The sequence below is a fragment of the Hemitrygon akajei genome, chromosome 10, assembly GCF_048418815.1.
Source record: "Hemitrygon akajei chromosome 10, sHemAka1.3, whole genome shotgun sequence".
Lineage (NCBI taxonomy): Eukaryota > Metazoa > Chordata > Chondrichthyes > Myliobatiformes > Dasyatidae > Hemitrygon > Hemitrygon akajei.
In genome coordinates this window covers 132,486,038-132,507,718 of record NC_133133.1, presented here as the reverse complement: position 1 = coordinate 132,507,718, position 21,681 = coordinate 132,486,038, and the positions used below count along the sequence as shown (strand labels likewise).

General features: G+C 41.2%; 1 protein-coding gene across 1 annotated transcript in view; it reads right to left on the bottom strand.

The window, feature by feature from the left end:
- Positions 1 to 21,681, bottom strand: part of LOC140734027 (uncharacterized) — a 184,067-nt gene that overhangs the window by 58,126 nt on the left and 104,260 nt on the right. The window contains exons 37-42 of the mRNA XM_073057607.1: positions 19,792 to 19,974; positions 7,648 to 7,746; positions 7,346 to 7,534; positions 5,895 to 5,993; positions 3,082 to 3,206; positions 692 to 872 (exon numbers count right to left, since the gene is read on the bottom strand). Coding sequence (XP_072913708.1) covers positions 692 to 872; positions 3,082 to 3,206; positions 5,895 to 5,993; positions 7,346 to 7,534; positions 7,648 to 7,746; positions 19,792 to 19,974 — 876 coding nt within the window. The remainder of the gene's footprint in view (positions 1 to 691; positions 873 to 3,081; positions 3,207 to 5,894; positions 5,994 to 7,345; positions 7,535 to 7,647; positions 7,747 to 19,791; positions 19,975 to 21,681) is intronic.

The window sequence follows — 21,681 nt, the reverse complement described above, 5'->3', positions numbered from 1 at the left end:
TTGGCACATTGGCCTTCATAAATCTATGTACTGAGTGCAGTAGTTGGGATGTTACTTCGAAATTGTATAAAACTTTGGTGAGGCCTAATTTGGAGTAGTGTGTGTAATTTTGGTTACCTAACTACTGTACAGAGAAGATGTAAATAAGATGTAAAGAGTGCAGAGAATATTTACAAGGATATTGGTAGGATTTGAGGACCTGAGTTATAGGGAAAGGTTCAAACTTTATTTCCTAGAATGCAGAAGATTGAGGGGAGATTTGAGATTTGATAGAAGCATACAAAATTATGAGGGGTATTAGTAGGGTAAATGCAAGTAGATTTTTTTACCACTGGGGATGGGTGAGACTACAACTAGAGGTCATGCTGAAGCGTGAAATATATTTAAGGTGAACACGAAGGGGAACTTCTTCACTCAGAGAGTGGTTATAGTGTGGAATGAGTGCAAATTAAGTGAAATTTGGATAGATACATGGATGGGAGGGGTATGGAGGGCTGTGGTTAGGGTTCATTCAATGGGATGAAGCAGATTTATTATTTGGCATGGACTAGATGCGTCAAAGTGCTGTTTCAGTGCTGTAGTGTTCGATAACACTATGACTCTAATAGTCACCTATTATTTTAGAATTTTTTTGGTTTATAAAATGCTTCTAGCCTGAGTGACATGTTTTCTATAAATTTTTAAGTCTTACTTGCTTCAGGATGCTGGATCATTCTGACAGATAGCTTCTCACTGGCTGATCTTACACCTTGGCTATTCACTGCAGACACACTGATATTATAGATCTGATTCGGATCCAGATCTTGCAGGTAGATATAGTTTACAGTTGTTGTGTATCGCACCGATGAGGATTCATTGACCTGGACATCAACCTGCATAATGACAAGTTGACCACTTTCATCAGCAAACATCTGGAAATACTATGACCAAAAATAATATTCATATTCAGAATACAAAGAAAGGCACAAGACCTCTTTAAAATTATTTGAATCTTCCTCTGCTCCTGCATATCAATTACCTCGGACCTCTTAACTGAATTAAAGGCATCAATAATGACACATTGTTATCACAAGAAGGAAGACTTCTCAAAGCCTTTTACAAGAGAAGACTTGAGACCATAAATATCATTGAGTAATGCTGTTACATAATTTCAGGCTTGTTTGGTGTCGGTCATCCTTGAGATTTACCCACTGGGAAATAACAAAGTAATTCCTTTTAGGAACAATGTAGAGAATATTTGACATCATCCAGCAATCCAGCATCACTTCGTGTTCCTGTATGAACACATTCAATAGACTTCAGTGCCGAATGATTCCATGCAAGATTTATATTCTAAATCTTTCCCCTTCAATTAAAGTAGCCCCACATCCCTTTATGGCCACATTGCAGAAGTGGCTCTAGAACCTTCCCTCCTCCATTATGTGGAACTCTTAGATCCATTGATAACCCAATCTCACAATCCTCTTAGCTGCACGCCTTGAGCATCATAACCCCAGCAATCTACTGACCCATTCCTCTGAACACTTCTTAACCTGACTCCAGTGAACCCCAAGTCTCTGATTCTTGCCCATCAAAAATTGGCATGTTCTGAAAAACGCCCTGCCGCCAACACCCTACCACTCCTCCAGCTCCAACAGTGGTCCCTTGATTTCCTCTGTTCCTGACCCCAAAGATCCCCTTTCTGTAGGCCTGCTCAACCAAACTTAAGGTACCAACCTTACGAGCATGTCCTCAGGAATAGACGGGATGCTACTATTTTGCCTCCAGGCTCAGTGACTATCAGATCACATTTGAACACTCTTCTAGTTTTTTCCATCAACCTGTACTTTCCTACAGGGATTACTGGAGATGGATTTCTAACCTGTTTCTCTACTGTTTTGCCCTACAAATTCATGATCTAGCTGGAGTTACCCTCCTCTACTCCCATCCCTCTGACCATCAAGCCTGTTTGCCAAAGAGCATAGTCTCAGAATAAAGTAACATCCTTTTAAGACTAAGATAAGGAGGAATTTCTTTAGACAAAGAATGGTGAATCGGTGGATGGGTGTATTTAAGGCAGAAATTGATCTGTTCTTGATTGATAAAGGGTTAAGGGTTTCTGGGAGAAGGCAGGAGAATAGGGTTAGAAAAAAATCAGCTACGACTGAATGGTTGAGCAAATTTGTTGGGCTAAATGGCCTAATTCTGTTCATACATCTTATGGTTTTGTGGTCTTGTGATCTTAATAGCCAACTTAGAATAAATATAGATTGAGACAAGTTGTTTGACTCAGGACCTCATTGCATGTGTACAATGTCCTGTGTATGTTTCTCAAAATGGCTTCTTTGGTTTGTTAAGAGTAGGAATGCAGGTGGTTGGTGAGTGGCTGGATCTCCTTTTCCCCTAGATATATACCAGCCTGTTGGGTAAGTGTTACACATGGACACTATCAGACGGAGGCACTCAGAGATCTATGAGGACATTCTGAAACCTATTTTCACTTGGAGGGAGTTGATAGGTATAAACAAGATGATAATGGCTTAGAATTGGGACACTCATTTACACTTCCATTAGCCTTGAGGATTGGTCCTTTATGATTTGAATCATTTTTCATTTAAGGAGAACTGATAGGAGCCTAATGGCAAATTTAAGGGTCATATAGGTGGAGCTCTATCATTAAGAGTCATAGAAAACAGAAGCAAGACTTTCAGCCCACCCTTTCAATGGTGACCACCAAGAACTCTTTGGACTCATCCCAATTACTTGAATTTGATTGGTTGCCTTCTATTGGAATCAGAAAAATCTTCAGAAGTTTTATCTGACTTTTTTTGGGTGCCATTTCGCAATCCCAAAATTGCCACACCTAGATTGGCCTCAAAACCACCTTCCCAATCCCATAAAGTTTCCACAGTTGGGAAGATAATTAACTGTGGGCTAGGATCATTCTAGAACACCTACATTGCCAAAGTTTCAAGACCTGTAACTTGTCTGGACCTTGAATTCAGGGCAACACCTTGAGCCTAAAAGGCCCCAACTTGTTTGTTAACCATAAAAGCATGCTGCATGTCTTTGACTTGACTCCAGATCTTTGGTTGTACTCACATTGTACTGTATTATTTTCTCCTTAGGCACAGAAGGTGGTTTCCAGCTAACAAGCATACAGGATTGTTCGAACTCCCCCACCTTCACTTCTTGAGGGGCTGATGGAATCTTGACTGGCTGAATGACTTTGGCATCAAAAGATACAAACCTGCATGTTATTTTTTTAACACTGAAAAACTAGAGTAAGTCAGAAAACATTAATTTAAAAAGTGTGATTTTTAAGCAGCTGGGTTACCAACTTTGTATAAAGACATACAAACATATTGTTTCCCCTGCAGCATCACCAATACTTGTCCAACTTGCACCCTTGTGCACTATTATCATCGTTGTCACCACCAAATGTACAGACTCTTGATTATCCAACAAATCTACCCTTGACTTGGTCAGGCATTCTTGGTTCTAGAACCTCAGAAGTATGTGCAATTCAGGTTGTTCCATTACGGGAAGGATGCACAAGCTCTGGAAATGAGGTTGCCAGGGCCTCTCGATTAGAGGCTACAGCTATAAGGAAGGGCTGGGAAAACTTGGAGCACTGGAAGGTGAGGGGAGACCTGTTAGAAGTTCATAAAATTATGAAAGGCATAGATCAGGTGGACAGCCAAAATCCTTTCCCTATGATAGAAATGTCAAATACCAGAGGATATGCATTTAAAGCGAGAGATGGTAAGTTTGAAGGGGATGTGCAGGGCATGCTCTTTACACAGAAAGTGATGGGTGCCTGGAACAAGCTGACAGTGGTGATGGTGGAGGCAGGTACAATTGTGATGCTCGAGGATTTTAGATTGGCACATGAATATCCAGGGAATGCATGGAAAGGGATTCTATGCAAGCAGAAGAGAGTTAATTTAATTTGGCATTGGGTACAATGCAGATGTTGTGGGGCACAGGGCCTATTCTGTGCTGTAACTTCGTGTTCTGTATTTTAATCCCCAACTGTGTTTCAACTAACAAATAGAAGTTGTCAATGAAAATGAAATACAAAACAAATTTTAGAAAAGGTCCTATTAAATTTTCCTGGTGTCCATGAAGCAGAGCTCTAAGGAGTTCCCTTTTATTCTTAGACAACTGTGGAGAGCTGATGATCAATTGGTTGAGACACATGAGCTGGTATTTTGAGCTTTTTAGAACATGCTGATAAAGGAGATAGTGTCAGACCCCTTCACTTCAAATAATTTGGAAGATGTGTAGCTTGGGTGGTCGATGGTTGATCTGAGTTGTTCTCCGATCTTGGCAATTTACTTGTAAACGTTTTGTCATCATACGAGGAAACATCATCAGTGCGCTGTTATTTGTGGTGTCCTCCAAATGCTTGGTCTTTATATTCTTATCAATCAGCTGATTGGTTGACATTACTGAAACTTAGTTGTGATGGAGGGAGGAAGTCTCATTGCTGATTAGTGGTGTGGCGAACATTGTGCGTTGTGGTCTGAAATTTTGCTCGTATTGGGTCATAAATTGGATCGAGCCAAGCGTTCGGAGGACTCCACAATTAACACTGGGCTGGTGATGTTTCCTTGTATGGTGATGAAACACTTGCAAGAAAATTGCCAAGATTGGAGGAAAACTCAATCTTCATTTCAACAAAGTGTGGGTTTAGGAGGTAGAAAGCAACTGATTATTGGTGTGGTGAAAAAGGAGATGCCAAAAGCAGCACTGGGGATAGATAGCTGAAAAAAATCAGGATTATATCAGTAAATTAGCCTGTGATGTCAATAATCCCATCCACAATATGAAATGGAACTACTCTGGGCTCTATGCAGGAGGCAATACAGTTGTTTGCTTGCATTATTTGTGAGACATATCCTTAATATATACAACACAACCTTCCCTAAGCTGTGTTGATTTTGTTTGCCTTGCCTGCAATAGTTTCTAACTCTTCTGTTAACATTTGAAGCAAGGGAATCTCTAATCTAAAAATGGCAGTTATTAAGTGTTTTTATTTTAAAGGATTACTTTTATAAACATGCCTGGATTGTTGTTTTTAAACACAAGAGATTCTGCCAATGCTGGAAATCCAGAGCAACACACAAAACTAAATGCTGCAGGAACTCAGCAGGTCAGACAGCATCCGTGGAAAGAATAAACAATCTTCATCAGTTCCTCCAGAATTTTCTGCGTGTGGTTGGTTTTATGCTGTGCCTGATTTTAATTGGCCTTACAAAGAATTATATTAAGATGGTGCATAGTGCAAGTAAGGAATGCCTAAGAAACTGGATAAAAGCGAGGAAACGGAGGTGAACTTCCAACCAGTCAGTGTCCCATTAAATATTTGAAGTTTGTCACTACTCTAACAGTGATTCTGTGGTCATAGACAGGGACAGCTGATAGTGTTGTTGCCTTGCAGCTCCAGTGAGCTAGGGTCAATCCTGACCTCTTACGCTCTCTGTGTAGCATTTGCACGTTCTCCCTATGACCAGGTGTGTGCTCTGGTTTCCTCTAACATCCCAATGACTTGTGAGTTGGTAGGCACAGTTGCCTGTCATGTGCAGGTGAGTGGTAGAATTTGTGGGAAGTGGATGGAGAGGAGATAAGTGGAGAATGAGATCATTTTGTGAGTCTATGTCGAATCAATGAGCTGAAGTAGCTTTTTTCTATGCCATTCAGAAGCATGAAATGTCCTCTTCCTGTTTCTGTAATTCACTTTGGATATATCAGATGTTTGTTTGCTTGGTTGAGCAGTTTGCATTCCCATTTTTATCACATACACAACATGAACTCAGTTCTACCCTCACTTTGCTTCATTCATTTTAACAAATATCACACTGGGAAGCGAGGAAATAATCAGTTAGGAGACTTTCCATGGGCATACTTACAGCTTTGGGTCATAAATTTCAACAGCAAACCACTGTCCTTATCTCCAAAGAAAGTTTTTGCAGAAGCTGACACAACATAGAGTGTTGACTCATTCAGATCTATTAGTGGGAATGAAAGTGATTAGTGGTCTACTCAATCATTAATGACAACCAACTATCACATTGGAGACACTATAAGATATATCTTTCTGGTGGAGGGGTTGGGAGAGATCAAACCATTGCAAGTAGAGAGAAATAGAACTCCAGCCAGCAACAAAGCATCTTCAGGGATTCTGCCCCCTTCCATGATGTCATTGGTGATTTTCTAGCATTACCAATCATTGATCCATTATTGGATGATTTCAGTCAGGGATTTATATGTGGAGATGGCCTGGGATTCTGGAAGCACAGACTCATCTGCAGAACAGGGTTTCTTCCCTTTCCCTCTCCTCCACACTCCAGATTCCATTGCAGAATACTTCTCCATGACATCTCTTTTGGAGATAATTTTCATAATAGCTGTTCTTGTCACTCTGAATGGCTTCAATACTTATGACCAAAATGGGCTGACTCCAACTTAGACTGTTTTTCCTGATGAGGGGAAGAATCCTACTGGGCTCAATGACTTAGAGTAAGTTCAGCAAGTCAACATATGGTCACACAAAGTCCATATGTTCAAGTGAATCCTCATTCTGTGATGGAACTCTGAGATGGGAGTTCCATGTGATACCTGGGTATAATCTATTGTAGCCAGCAATTTGGAACTCATCAAGTGACAAGAGAGCAGCATTTCCCTATTGCATTGTCACCAGTCATGTCAAAGCACAAGACATCCTTGTTCTTGCAGCTAAAAGGTTTGCCAAATGCCACGATGGCTGCTTGGAATTAAATGAGAAAAATGACTGTAAATTAGCCTGTAATATCAATAATCCCAGCCACAAAAAGAAGTGGAACTACTCTTGGCTCTATACAGCAGGCAATACAACTCATTACTTATGCACAACCTTCATATGTACCCTACAACTTTCCTTAAATTGTTTCTCCTTCACCTTGTCCACCTTACCTCTTCTGTTAAAATTTCAAGCAAAGTAATTTCTATTTGAATATTCCCAAACCCAAAACTCCAATATCCAGTAGTCACTTTTCAATCAGTACAGGTAAAAAACTAAAGACCATCTACCTGAACTAGTTGATGCTAGGAATGTGTATACCTGCCATAGCTTATTGTTAATGAACAACAGTAGCACAAGTCATAGACACACCAAAGCTTTTTTTCGTTTTTTGGATTTTAAATCAATGACCTTACTTTGAGGAAGCATTGAAGACCCAACCATTGCCAATATAGAGGAAGTTGGTCCTGAGGTGATCAGTTTCACAATATTTTATTCCTAAGCTCGGGAGATCTTGCAGCAAATCTTGTGGACTATGTGACCTTATTCTAACAAGGAAATGATACATGTCTATGCCTTTACCTGTGAGGATCACTCTTGTGATTGGAGGAACAGTAACCACTGTCTTCATGAGTCTGTTGCTCCCATAGGGGCCATAGTTAATGTGGTACGACACAACCAGGACAGTTTGTGACCTTGGTGGGTCCCAGCTAATCACAGCGACACTTGCTGTGACATGAGAAGCCCTTACGTTGCTTAAAAATTGCCAATCTGCCGAAACAAACATAGTTTCAGTTAAATTCAACATTTAGGCTTAACTGATTACAAACTTCTGGGTAGTCTTAAACTCTCATCCCTATCTAATGACGTTTGAGAATACATACATGAAGGAGTGGTAATTTCAAGAGGCTGGGAAGTGATTGTTTGATTCAAGGGAAAATCACACTCCATGGACATAGTGTATGTGGTATTTGGTTCCAACCCTGAAAATAAATGCAGAGGGTTAAATATATAATACAACAATAACATTTCACTCAGTGATGTGTATGTATTCTTAATCATTAAATTCAGTTTGTTCATGTTGGTCAACTTGTGGGTTGTCCACCCAGATCAATGCCCATCCCACACAGAGTGTGTGGTTCCCTTCCATTTTCTGGCCCACAGTGGCTTCCTGCTCACTAAAATCTCCAACTAACTTCTTAACTTTGGGTATTATGGCTACATATAGAAAGGTGGGTGAGAGAGGGGAGATCAGTTGTTTTTCAGACCAAACATCAGAATGGGGAAGAAATGTGATATAATTTACTTTGACCATGGAATGATTGTTGGTGTCAGATGGGGTGGTTTGAGTATCTCAGAAACTGCTGATCTCCTGCGATTTTCATGCATGACAGTCTCTAGAGTTTACAGAGAATGGAGAGAATGGTGCAACATAAAATCCAATGAGCAGTGGTTCTACACACATAAATGCCTTGTTAATGAGGAAGGTCAGGGGAGAGTGACCAGACTGGTTCAAGCTGACAGTAAGGAAGGTGACAGTAACTCAAATAACCATGCATCACAACAGTGGTGTACAGAAGAGCATCTGAATGCACAACACGTTGAATCTTGAAGAGGATGGGCTAAAGCAGCAGAAGAAGACCTCACCACGTTCCGATCAATTACCTAATAAAGTGGCCCATTATATACGTGCCAAGCCACCAATCCGCTTCCCCCATTTGTAATGACCCAATCAACACACCAATTCTTCTATCACACTCCTACACTAAGGGAAATTAACCTATCAATATGTCTTTGGGATGTGGAAGTGAACTGGAGCACCCAGGGAAGACCCATAGGGTCACAGAGAGAACTCGCAAACTGCACACAAACACACTGTAGGTCAGAATTGACCTTGGCTCACTAGAGCTGTGAGATTGTAACTCCATCGACTGTGCCAGTGTGAGGTATAGCCCTATAGCAGTGGGTAGCTGTGCAGGGGAGGTGCTTTTGCTCTGTATTGGAGTCAGCCTTATGGGTTGCTAATGAGATAGATAGATAGATACTTTATTGATCCGAAAGGAAATTACAGTGTCACAGTAGCATTATGGCTGAGCAGAATGTGATTCTTGCCTTGTCCCTCTCACCTGTTCACTTTGCGAATGGAGGAAGCTTTCAGAGAAACCATGATGCCCTGTTGAATCATACACTGAAAATCGTCATTATTACTGTAAAGCAGCAGAATTTTGATTGAAATCTCTGAATATTTTTCTTCCTGCTGTGCACTTTCACTTTAAACTGATAATCACCGGCTCGGAGAGCAGGCTACAGATGCATATCTCTGAGTATTCAATTAAAAGCTGCTTAACCTAAAAATGCAGTACCAGGCAATTTGCTGATTTAAAAACCCTCTTCAAGGGCTGGATCATGATGGAATGCACATGCCCATTCTGTGGTAGAAAGCAATGAATCCTTTTATAGCATCACACCCCTATTGCTTAAACTTCTGACAAAACAGCAGAATAATTTGAGGGATAAAGGACATTGATTTCATTTCTTCATTCCTATTCATCCTCTCTCAAACTGAACTATTAACTATAAACTCTGATGGTGACACCAATCATACACTGCTTACAGCCCTGAAAGAGGCTACTTGGCCATTGAGCATGTACAGACTTTATATAAGAGCATGGGGTGAGCTACTCATGCCCTACCCATGCCCTACAAATTCTTTCCTTTCAGATTCATATCTAATTCTCTTTTGAATGCTGTAACTGCACCTGCCTCTGCTACTATCCCTGGCAGTCCGTGGAAAATATTTCCTCAGCACAGTTTTGTCTCATTTCCCATTTACCTTCATTTAATGCCCTTCAATTCTTTACTCTTCTACCAAGAGGAATAGTCTCTCTCTGATTACACTCTTCATGATTATAAATACCTCCATCAGATCTGTTGTAACTTCCTCTATTTCAAAGAGAACAGCCCAACTTCTCTGGTCTCTCCACAGAACTGAAGTCACTCTTGGCAAATCTCTTCAAAGCCTTCACACAGATCAAGTCTAAAACTGGGCATAATTCTCCAATTGCGGCCAAAACAGAATTTCATACAAGTGCATCCATCTACAAAGTCCAAGGTCTCACGTGCATTTTAAACACTCTTTGCACCTGCCATTTTCGATACACTGTACACATCTTACTCTTGGATTGCTTTCGCTTTATTCCTCCTTCCAAAATGGAACATTTCACATTTATCAGTTTCAAACTTCACCTGCCACCTATCTGCCCATCGTACATAAGATGAGGTCAAATCCCAGTATTGATGCTGTGGAGTATAAATTAATTTCATTTATATTAATGTTGTAATCTTCTCACCGTAGGCTCGTAATGAGCTAGCTAGTACTGCCAATGCAAACTAACAGCATCAGAACTTTACCATGCATGAGGAATAACAATGAAAGGGCCATTTCCAATAAATAAACGTGTCTAGGGTAAATATGATTTGCATAAACACAAACATAAAAATGTGTATGTCCCAATTTGTATTAAGCTATCACTTGTTCAAACACTGACACACCCATGCAAATTTACCATTTACCAGGAAGCAAGAATTTAACTCACACCAGTATAAGCTTATATTAAATATACATTGACAAAATATATTAAACTGTAACAAACAAAATAAAGAAAAAGAATCTCATTACAGATATATCAGTCCAGAGTGTGCACATAATCACTGCAGCTCATTATTGCATAAACAATCTGGTTTGCTTCACTTTGTTTACTCATGGTACCGAACAACTCTGCCTGAAAACACAGTCCAAGCAAGACATAAATAAATAATCCATGCAACATCAAAGGGAATAGTGTCAAACATTCTCCAAGGTCGTGTGATAACTAGTTAAATAAAAGTTAGCTGTGCATTCTCTGTGAGACCAAAGTCTACACAAGAATTTTCTGACAGCAGTATCTGTCCTTTCAAATGAGTTCATGTTCTTCTGCTATGTTTGTTGTTCCGTTCCATTTTCCTTCTTCTTCCAAACCTCATGCACTCTTTCAGAAAATAGCATCTTACTGGCCAAAATGTTAACAAGACAAATGCTTTTAGCTAATACAACAAGCCTAATTTAATCAATTGAATTATTATTTTAAACAGCGAAAAAAAAAGACATACCCAATTGTATAAAGTAATCAAAGGAACACATTGGATTTTGAGAAATTCTGCAAAAAATAAAATACTCCAAAGCATAACTGTATCAATAAAATAAAACATGGTCTTAAACCAGGGTATTACAATGTGAAATACTTATTGATTATATTGGGCACAAACTATTGGATTGTTGTAAAAACCCATCTGCTTCATAACTGTCCTACCTATTTTGTCTTATACATGACCCCAGACCCATCTAATGGCATCATCTCTCATTCAGGGCACTTAGAGATAGGCAACAAATGCTCATCTTGTCAGTTTCGCCCAGATCCTGAAATATGAATACAGCAATTGGAGCATTAGCTTATTTGCAATAACAAAAAAGTAGTCTAGAAAATAGCTGGTATTTGGGACACTATGCTACATAATGGCATTTACATCATGAGTATCATTGAATTGTGGCTAAAAGAAGTTTATAGTTGGGAGCGTAATGTCCAAGGACACACATTGCAGGAAGGCAGAGGGGGTGATATGTCTCTGTTGGTAAAAATGAAATTAAATCAATAAACAGCATTTTGTATTTGCTGATGTTGAGTGACAGGTTATTTTTGTGGCACCACTTAACCAAAATTTCCATATCCCTCTTATATGCCAATTCATCACCACTTTTGACCAAGTTGTGTCATCAGCAAACTTGAACAGGGCATTGCAGCTGTATTTAGACGCAGCCATAAGTATAAAGCAAGTAGACCAGGGGATGAAGCACATGGCCTTGTGGTGTATCTGTGCTGATGGAGATTGTGCCAGAGGTTTTGTTGTCAATCTAAAATGATTGGGTCTGCAAGTGAGAAAACCGAGGATCCAGCTGAACAAGGAGGTCCTAAGGCCTAAGTCTTGATTCATTTAACGGAATGATAGCGTTGAAAGCTAAGCGATAGTTAAAGAGGAGAATTCTGATGCATGCATCTTCACTGTCCAGATGTTCCAGGGCTGAGTGAAGAGCCAATGAAACAGCATCTGCTGTTGACCTATTGTGACGGTGAGCAAATTGCAGTGGATTCAAGTCACCCCCAAGGCAGGAGTTGATATGTTTCATGACCTACTTCTCAATGCACTTCTTCACAGTCGATGTAAGTGCTACTGGACAATAGACACTGAGGCAGATTACCATGTACTTCTTGGGCACCAGTTTGATTGAAGCCTGCTTGAAGCAGGTGGGTACCTCAGACTGTCAAAGTGAGAAGTTAAAGATCTCAATGAACACTCTAGCCAGTTGATTAGCACAGGTCTTCAGTACTTGGCCAGGTACCCCATCTGGGCTAGATGCTTTCTGTGGATTTACCCTCCTGAAGGATGCTCTCACGTTGCCCTCAGAGACTAAAACCACAAGGTTGTTGGGGGCTATGGGAGCCCGTGAAGGTGCCTCCATGTTCTGTTGGTCAAAGCAAGCATAAAAGGCATTGAGCTCATCTGAGAACAAAACCTTGTTGGCACCATGGCACTTTCTTTGCTTTGTAGGAGGTGATAGCATTCAAGCTCTGCCACAGCTGGCGAGTATCCTTCTGTGATTCAAGTTTGGTTCGGAATTGCCACCACACATGAGATAGCTTAATGGAGGTCATACCTAAACCTCTTGTACTTTCCTTATTCACTAGACCTGAATGCAACTGATCTGGCCCTCAGCAGATTGTGGATCTCTTGATGCATCCATGTCTTCTGGTAGGGTAAGTCTCTGAATGAGTTTGTCGGGACACACTCATCCATGAATGTCTTTATAAAATCTGTGATAACAGTGACGTATTCGTTTAGATTCTCTTATTAGGATCATGGTCCAGTCCATCAATTCAAAGCATCCTGTTGCTGCTCCTCTACCTCTCAGGACCACCCTTTAGTTGTCTTTACCTCCGACACCTTGCTGTCTAGCCTCTGCCTGTCTGCAGGTGGGAAGATTTCCCAAAATGCAGTCTATATTTAAGGCAGAAGTTGATAGTTTCCTGATCAGTCAGGGCATCAAAGGATATAGTGAGAATGTAGGTGTGTGGGGTTGAATAGGATCTGGGATCAGCCATGAAGGAATGGCAGAGCAGACTTGATGGGCTGAATGGCCTAATTCTGATCACATGTCTTATGATCTTCTAATTCTAATTCTAGCCTGGTGGAAGTCCTTGGCAAGGATGTGAAAAGCATCAGAGTATGCTGTTTCTTGTTTGCTAATCACAGCACTCAATACATCAAGTACCTGCTTAGCATCTGCCTTTGGTGCTATGCAACCTGCAGTCAGGATCATGGCAGAGAACTCCCTCAGTAAGTAGAATGGTCAGCACTTAATCTTTAGATGTTCCAGGTCAGGAGAACAAGAGTGTGACAAGACTGCTACGTCCGAGCACCTGCTAACTACTACTAACTGATTCTGTTATCTGTAAGGCCTGCATAAACAGGCTCCTCCCAGTCTTCACCCGGATAACAGGAGTCACCTTCCATTCATTTCCAACTCATCACCCGCAGCCTATATGAACCCAGTTCTCATCTACAATTCTTGTTCACTCATTGAACCACACAGCCTCAGTCAGTTGCTCCTAGCCATCAGTTACCTTGTTGCCTGTGGTGTTTAGAATCTGTTCTCTCTTGTTTTGTGGTACTCATGATTTGTTGTTGTTTGCAGTCTATTATTAAAGTTATCATTCATCACTGAATCACCTCTGTTGTTCTGCTTTTGAGGCAAGCCTTCTCTACATTTCCTGACAGGATGAGTGAAACAGTGGTAGACCCAGCCAAGCTCTGCTCGCCTAAAGGAAGTTGTCCACAGACGTGACTGCACATTCCAGAAGTAGCAGGGAAACATTGTCCATCTGCTTGCTACTTTCAACCAACTCGCTGTCTTGTTACAGCAAGCCTGCAGTAGTCAGCCTCCTCCTTTTCAGTGCACAAATGCTTCATTAGATCCCCAACCCAATGCTGTAACCTCCTGTCCCAGTCCATCTTGTATTTACAGGCTGAACCAAGATTGCCTTTGCCATTTTTCTCTTGACTGAGTGAACTCCTACTTGGGCCGCTGTTAACTCGGGCAATAAACCCCCCATTTGCAGCCAGTATGAAGATGTTACCACTGAGATGTGTTGGTGTTTTGACTATACGGGAAGTGGAAGGCGTGCAGAAGATCGGACACTTCGCTTGCGTCAAGGCTCGTGCTTGGGGATGGATTCAGGAGCCTTGTAGTTCAGTGCAGCTGGAGTGCAGAACTGCTGCTGGCCTACTACCATCACGGCTTCTCAGAGCACTTGAAAGTCGAGCAGTCTACCCAAGAGATACCCTCTGACCTCAAAAGCCTCATCACTCTGGCTCTTCAAATTGTCAAGTGTCTTATGGAATGACTGTCTCGATCATCAGCCAGAACCCCAATTCCACTCCCAGAACTACTTTAGACTGCAGGACCCTCATCGCCAACACCTCCAGAACCCATAGAGTTTGAGAGAGATCCCTTAACCCCGCAAGAGCATGAGCATTGGTGGAGAAACAACTTGTGTGCCTACTGCAGAGCTGCTGGTCAACCATGCATCAAAAGCCCACTGTGTCTGGGAAAATGGCACCGCCAAGTCGAGTGCTATCTGGTGCTCCCGCAGTATCATAGTCCATCTCATTCTCTCTGTCCTCTTCCAAACCTGGATGGCTCTACGCACGCAGGAGCCCTGCAGGATTCTGGGGCTGCAGGCAACTTTCCAGACCGGAATCTGTGTGTGCAGCTTGGACTCCCTGCCAAGTCTGTTTCTCACCTCTTCTGTATCATGGCCATTGACAGATGTCCCCTGGCCTCAGGGATGGTCAGAGTGCACCCCCAGCCTGTGCACATGAGTATCTGAGAGCACAGTGTGTCCATCAAACTCCCCTCGATCGACTCATCCAACAGTCCTCTTTCCTTCAGTTAACTCTGATTCTGCACTCATGACCATCGCTCTGCCTGGTCACCTGGTTCACTGCTGAATTGGGGATCCAACCTGTTGGACCACCTGCCTGCAACCTCATTGATCTATAAATCTGCGGAGATGGAGGAAACTCTCGACCTCACTAAAATCCCACAGGGATACCACAACATAGCCATCACTTTCAGGATGAAGGAAACCAGCACCACACCTCACAAACCACATGACTGCACAATTGACCTGAAAACCAACTGTACTGCAAATACCAGTTCCATTTCACAGTAATTTCCTTCCCAGGTTACATCCTTTCACCCCCAAGACATAACCATGGACAGAGATGAAGTGTGCGCTATAATTGAATGGCCCAGACCATGCTCAGATGAAGAGTGAGCTATAATTGAATGGCCCTGACCACGCTCCCTCAAACAATTACAGCGCTTCTTGTGTTTCTCCAACATCTGCTGCTATTTCATCAGAAACTACAGCCAAATCCTCTTCTAGTAGGAGACAGGGAGCTACTTCATTGGCTGATGGGGAAACACCAAGCCCTTCCTGACCTGGACTGGCCAACAGAACCACATATCCATTCAACAGACCTGCCATCTCAACCACATCAGGATTGCTGGGACCTCTTCTTTGAACAATTTCACTTCACCATCTCCTACTGACCCGACTCCAACACTACTAAGGCGGATGCTCTGTCACAACAGTTCGAACCAGCTGAAATGGAGATCGACCCTCAGGCCATCATTTCATCCTCCCAGATCCTCACCCAGATCATCTGGGATTTTCTGTGACGCTGGTTCTGATGGCCCACCATGATTACAGATGTATGTCAGTTTGTCGCTGCCTGCCCTCCATGTGCCCAGTCCAAATCTTCGAACCAGTGATCCTTCAGCCTACAGATCCCCCAATGCTCATGGTCTCATACTGCCATAGATTCCATCATGGGTTTGCCACCTTCCAATAGGGTCATGGTGATTATGACAATGGTGGAATCGGTTTCCCAAGGTGGCCCATTTCATTATCCTCCCCAAACTTCCGTCAGCCACTGAGAAGACAGATCTGTTTTCCAACATGTACTGTAACTTGTTGCCTGTTGTGCTTAGTATCCGTTCTCTCTTGTTTTGTGCCCGGTGTGGGCTTGTTACTTTCACAGTCCGCGTTCACTGCTGAATTATCTCTGCTGCTCTCCATTTGGGTCAAGCTTCCTCTATAATTCCTGAAAATATTCTTCATTTTCATGACTGAAAACACACTTGTCTTCTACCTTTATTACTTCTAATCAAGTATTATTGATCTCGTTTTCCCTCCACAGATGCCGCCTGACCTGCTGGGTACTTCCATCAATTACTGCTTTCATTTCTCAAGCACAGTTATTACTTATCTAATTCCCAGCCAATGTTGTTACAGTTCCTCTTATTCCTAGCCTTCAGTCTTGACATTAAATCTATTTTGCGGCACCTTAGCAACTGCTTTCTAGTGGTCCGTATATACCTCAACTGCATTTCTCTCCTTTAGCTAATTTGTCTTTAATTAATCCATACTGTTTTTCTAATCAATCCTCTTGACTTCTAATCCTTTCCCTAATTACTTTATTCTCAAACTTTCCCCGTCAACAGAGCTAAGTTGTGGATTTATCCAGAACTTTTCTAAACAAGGATTATTTTCCATTTCCACAATTTTCCATTTCTCAGGCACAACCATTAATTCAACAGATGTTTGGAAGATTACGATCAGGGCTTTTACTATTTCCTCTCTTAATTACCTTAACAACCCAAGGATGCATCCCATCTGGACCAGTTTACTTGCCTACTTTAAAAGTACCTAGGCTTTCAAATACATCATTTTTATTAAAGTTTAGACCTGAGTTTCTCAACTGGGGTTCCGGAAGAGGTCGCTAGGGGTTCCGCAAGAGGTCATGATTTTAAAAAAAATTGTCTTTTGAACTTTGCACAAGGCTGGCACTCACAGTGGTGGGCAGTATTCAAGCAGCCCCATTAGCAATCTCGTTAGAGGTCTCAGCAGTGTGCAGTAGGACTGTATTGATTTGGCTGAGTCCGTTCTCAGTTTCTAACATGAGTTTTGGGAGGCTGCAGGTAATTGGTGATTGATGAGTGCTGCATTGCACGGAGGGGAGGACGGTAGGCTGATGAGGAGCCTGAAGTGTGTTTTCTGAGCACTGAATGGACTCACCCAACTTTGGGCATGGAGAGATTATGTGACCTCATCAGGAGGGCATATACATCATGAGGAAATGGTGAAGGAGTTAGCTGAAGCTGCTAAACTATCACAGGAAGTGGCAGTCATAAAATTAAGGTGCATTGAATGAACTTGCCCAAAATTGAACAGCATTTTTCCTCCCTTTCAGCACAAGTGTATGACTGGGCGAGGGACCTTTTCTCTGAATCTTCTGCTCAGCCTGAGAACTTGACTTTGAGAGAAGAGAAAGAACTTCGTGAGTTGCAGTCTGATCATGCACTCAAAACGGGATTCACTGACCTGCCCCTGGACAAGTTCTGGATTTCTGTGAAAGAAGTGTAACCTGCCATTCATAGGAAAGCAATGAACATTTTTGCTGTAGTTTTCAACTTCTTACATGTGTGAACAAACGTTTTCTTGTTTAATAAGCATCAATGTTTATATGTGTGCGCTTATCTCAAGTTCAACCCAGAATTGAGTATTTGTGCAGCAAAAAAACAAGCACAAGTTTCATATGCTTAGCCTATACTTGAGCCTGATCATGTAATTTAGTAAGAAAACATGTTTTAAAGTTTTATATAAAATTGTGCCTTAGGTTGTATTTTTATTCACTTTACTCACTTGATTTTTACTAACTTTATTATTCAGCATTGTCAATAAATTTTCATGTTGTAAATAGCATTAATTAAAATCAATTTACAACCTTTATTTAAATTAAATCTACTGAGCCTACTTTTAGAAAAATTAAATCCCATTTTGGTTTATGCCATTAATTAACAGAAATTTGTTATGTTTTCCTGATGAGCTTTTAAAATTTATGAAAGGGAAAGAAGGAGATTAATTTCAAGAAACGTAAGCTAAGCATAATACCTGTTTTATTTCAAGAAAGATTGGCTAAATTTCATTCTCTACTCAAAAGAGCATTGACAATAATTTTTGGATTATTATATCTACGGCTTACTAATCACATAACATACTATGAGCTGTAGATATTACAATTTTTATGCAAGGGTTCCCTGAGACATGAAAATTATTTCAAAGGTTCTTCCAGGGTAAAAAGGTTGAGAAAAGCTGGTTTAGATGATCCGTTATTTGAACTACTTCTTTGCTGGGATTCCACTGGCATTCTTTTCCTTGGTGAAGATGATGTCAGGAAATCTTTTTTTTAAGCCTCTGTTCTGCCACACCTGTCATCTGATAACTCTACTAGTCCACATGTCCATCGAGAATAGATTTTTGGATTCTTCGTTATCTTTGCTGCCCATCATTTCTCATACTCTCGCTTTGACAGAGTCTACATTCAAGTCAAACTCATAACTGTCACAGAATTTTGAAATCAAGTACCTTGCTATGGCTTCTAAGAGGCTAAAATTAAATTGGGACAAGGCAAATAGATGCAGCTGTTGAATAATTTTGGAACTCAGCAGTGAAGGTAAGTTCAGGAGGGGCACTCCCATCCTGGGAGCAAGGAGGAGGAAATTCTTTTTCAGCTGCAGCCATTGGAATGTGTATTATCTTTCTTAGAAATGAATCAGCTTAATGGTATTCTTGCCTCTTCTAAAGTTATTTCTACAATGTAACATGACTGGTTCCAAAAGATTGATACATAGTGAACAATAAACCATTCATGTTTGGGCAAATTACATTTATTAAAACTAAAGAAGCCTTGCAACTTGAGCATTATTATATGGCAAGCCTGTCAACATTGCTGGGAACTTAAGATGTGCTTTACACACCTATGTGCCTTAGACAAGATCTGAAGCTGATTTGGAGCTGGAATGCATTCCTCCTTTTGCAATGCTCTTTCATTCCTGGCACCTTAGCATCAGGGTCTGAACTGTCTCACCTCCCTCATGATCTGACAGATGATCTAGGTGTTGAATAACTTGGGAACTCACCAGTGAAGGTAAGTTTAGGAGGGGCCACAGAAGAACTTCTGCCTCTGTGTCAGAAATTAAGTCTTGCTGCAGAGATCTAAGCACACGAGCTTTACTTTACTGTCACCGAACAATTGATACTAGAGCGTACAATCATCACAGTGATATTTGTTTCTGCGCTTCGCGCTCCCTGAAGTACAAATCGAAATAAATATAATAAAAAATTTAAATTATAAATCATAATTAGAAAATAGAAAAGGGAAAGTACGGTAGTGCAAGTCAGGTCCGGATATTTGGAAGGTACGGCCCAGATCTGGGTCAGGATCTGTTCGGCAGTCTTATCACAGCTGGAAAGAAGCTATTCCCAAATCTGGCCGTACGAATGATACCAGCCTGATACTTCAGCACCTGCATTGAGTGACAGCACTTGAGATGCCATTTCTTGGATATAGTTTTAAACTGAAACCTCACCCATTCTTTCAGATCCTACAACCATCTTTCAAAGGTGAGCAGGGCAGTTCAACTTGCTAGACAGACAAAATTAAACCTGAAACCCAGATCACTGTAACCATATAGATACTACTGCCCCCCCCCCCACACACACATATATATGTAACATAGAATTATATAGAATACATTCTATATATATATATATACATATAAGATATAATACCAATATCATTATGACTATAATTTTTGAGTCACTGTCATGTTGTACTTGGGTGCTTGCTCTACACAAGTTAGCTTCTTACTTTAACTAAAAACAATTCACTACAGGACTCTTTGTGATCGAATTAAGTAGTGAAAAGTATGTATATTATTTTAACGTTTCCATGAATTTTATAGAATCTTAGGTAGGTAAACACGAAGGTACAAGGGATTGTACCTGATTTAATTTAGTTCTTACCTGTGATCAGTGTCTCTGTACTGACTGAGCTGGCATTGATGGTATGAATCATATGGGGAGCCCCAGTACTGTAATAGTTGAGTCGGCAGGCTCTCAGACTACTTACACTCCTACGGGAACTCCATGAAATAACAGCATCAGTGGCCGAGATGGAGATTAAACGTAAAGGCTCCAGGATCATTTCTAAAATGGTAGAAGAGTTATGAACATAAAGTCACGTGTCCCAATTGATGTCGCTGAATGAAAGACATGACAAGAGTCACAACAGGACCATCAGAAAGGTCACTGAACCTCTATGGAGAACTTCAGCTGTATACTTTTGAGTTTTAAAATGCACTGCTCAATATTCGTTGTCAGTCGTGGTTCATAATGTGGGATATTCAGTGGAATGAACACAGTGAGGTGACTATAAACCATGAGGAGGAATGGGATCAGTGGAAGAGGGAATGAGCACTGGAAAATGTCAGTGACAGTGCTTGGGATAGGTGACACGGGTGAAAAATGGGAGGCCATCCATGATGGATTGTCCAATGTGCGTTTGGATTGGAACTGATCACCTTAAGTAGATGGGTGGGGAAACGGGGCATGTTCTGGATTCTGACAGAGATTGAGAATGGGATGGTGGTGTGGCATTAAACATTAGGGGGTCACACTAATATGTCTGCAACCTTGTTAGCTCAGGCATGGGCCTCTGGGAGGGTGGGTGTTTGGGGTGGGGTTAAGGGTGAAAGATAAGTGAGCCATCAGTTTACTTACAATTGCCCACTTGGGTGCCACAATAAGATGATTATATTGTCCAGGTTGTGCTCAACAATGGTCATTCTTGTGAAGTGTAAATAATATCCCCTGAAGTGTTCCAAGAAACATGTTACTCAGGGAATGAATCAGCTAGTGCTTCTCTGAGAGGATGCAGGTGATGAGAGGATTTGAGGCAGATCACATTTTTATCACTTTTTAAAAATATGAAAGAAATTCAAGAATGGATGAACATTTTTTCGATCTGTTCTTTTGTATTACTGAATAAGATCTGCTTGACCAAAGGGATTATGAAAATTTATGTCGCAGCATCTGGATGTTAATTTCATGGAGTATGATTGCCCATCCGTTATCCTATGTGATGCAGAGAATTAAAATTGGATTTAGAAGGCAATCCCTTCACCAGTCTGTCAACACTGGTTCTGAGCTTTGGAATTCACCCAAGGCAGGTCAGTCACAAGGAAGTACCTCATACTATGAAGAGCATACCTTCATCATTTTTGTTTTCTACCTCACAAAATAAATCAGAAAGGGCTCTACTTAAGCAATCAGGCCGGACACAATGACACAGCTAGTAGTGCTGCTCCCTGACAGTTGCAAGGATTTGGTTTCAATTCTGATCTTAAAGTCTGTCTATGTGGATTATGCACATCCTCTCTGTGACTGTAGATTTTCCCCAAACACATGCATGTTGAAAGGTTAATTGGCCACTGGGAGTTGACTCTGGTGTGTAGGTGAGTGCTAGAATCAGAGAGGTAGATGGGAAGATGGGGAGAATAAGGACAGGATTTCTAGTCTTCTTGTGGAGGATACTGGATCTCTAAACTTCAATATTCCAGAAAGTTGTGGAGGCTAGACCATTAGAAATTGAAGTAGATACGTTTTTGAAGGACTGAGTGAATTGTGGATGGTGAGGAACTGGCACAAGGCTTGGGGCAGATCAGCTATGATCATATTGAATTGCAAGCCTTGAGGGCCAAATGACCAATTCCTGCTTCTATGTTGCTGTGTAACTTGTGAGTTATTGCATAATCAATGTAAATTAGTGATATCCACCATGGCCTTGGTGACCTATTTCTGTGCTATATGTATGACTTATAGTTCAGTTTCCCTTAAGCTAATTCTGGCTGTCAT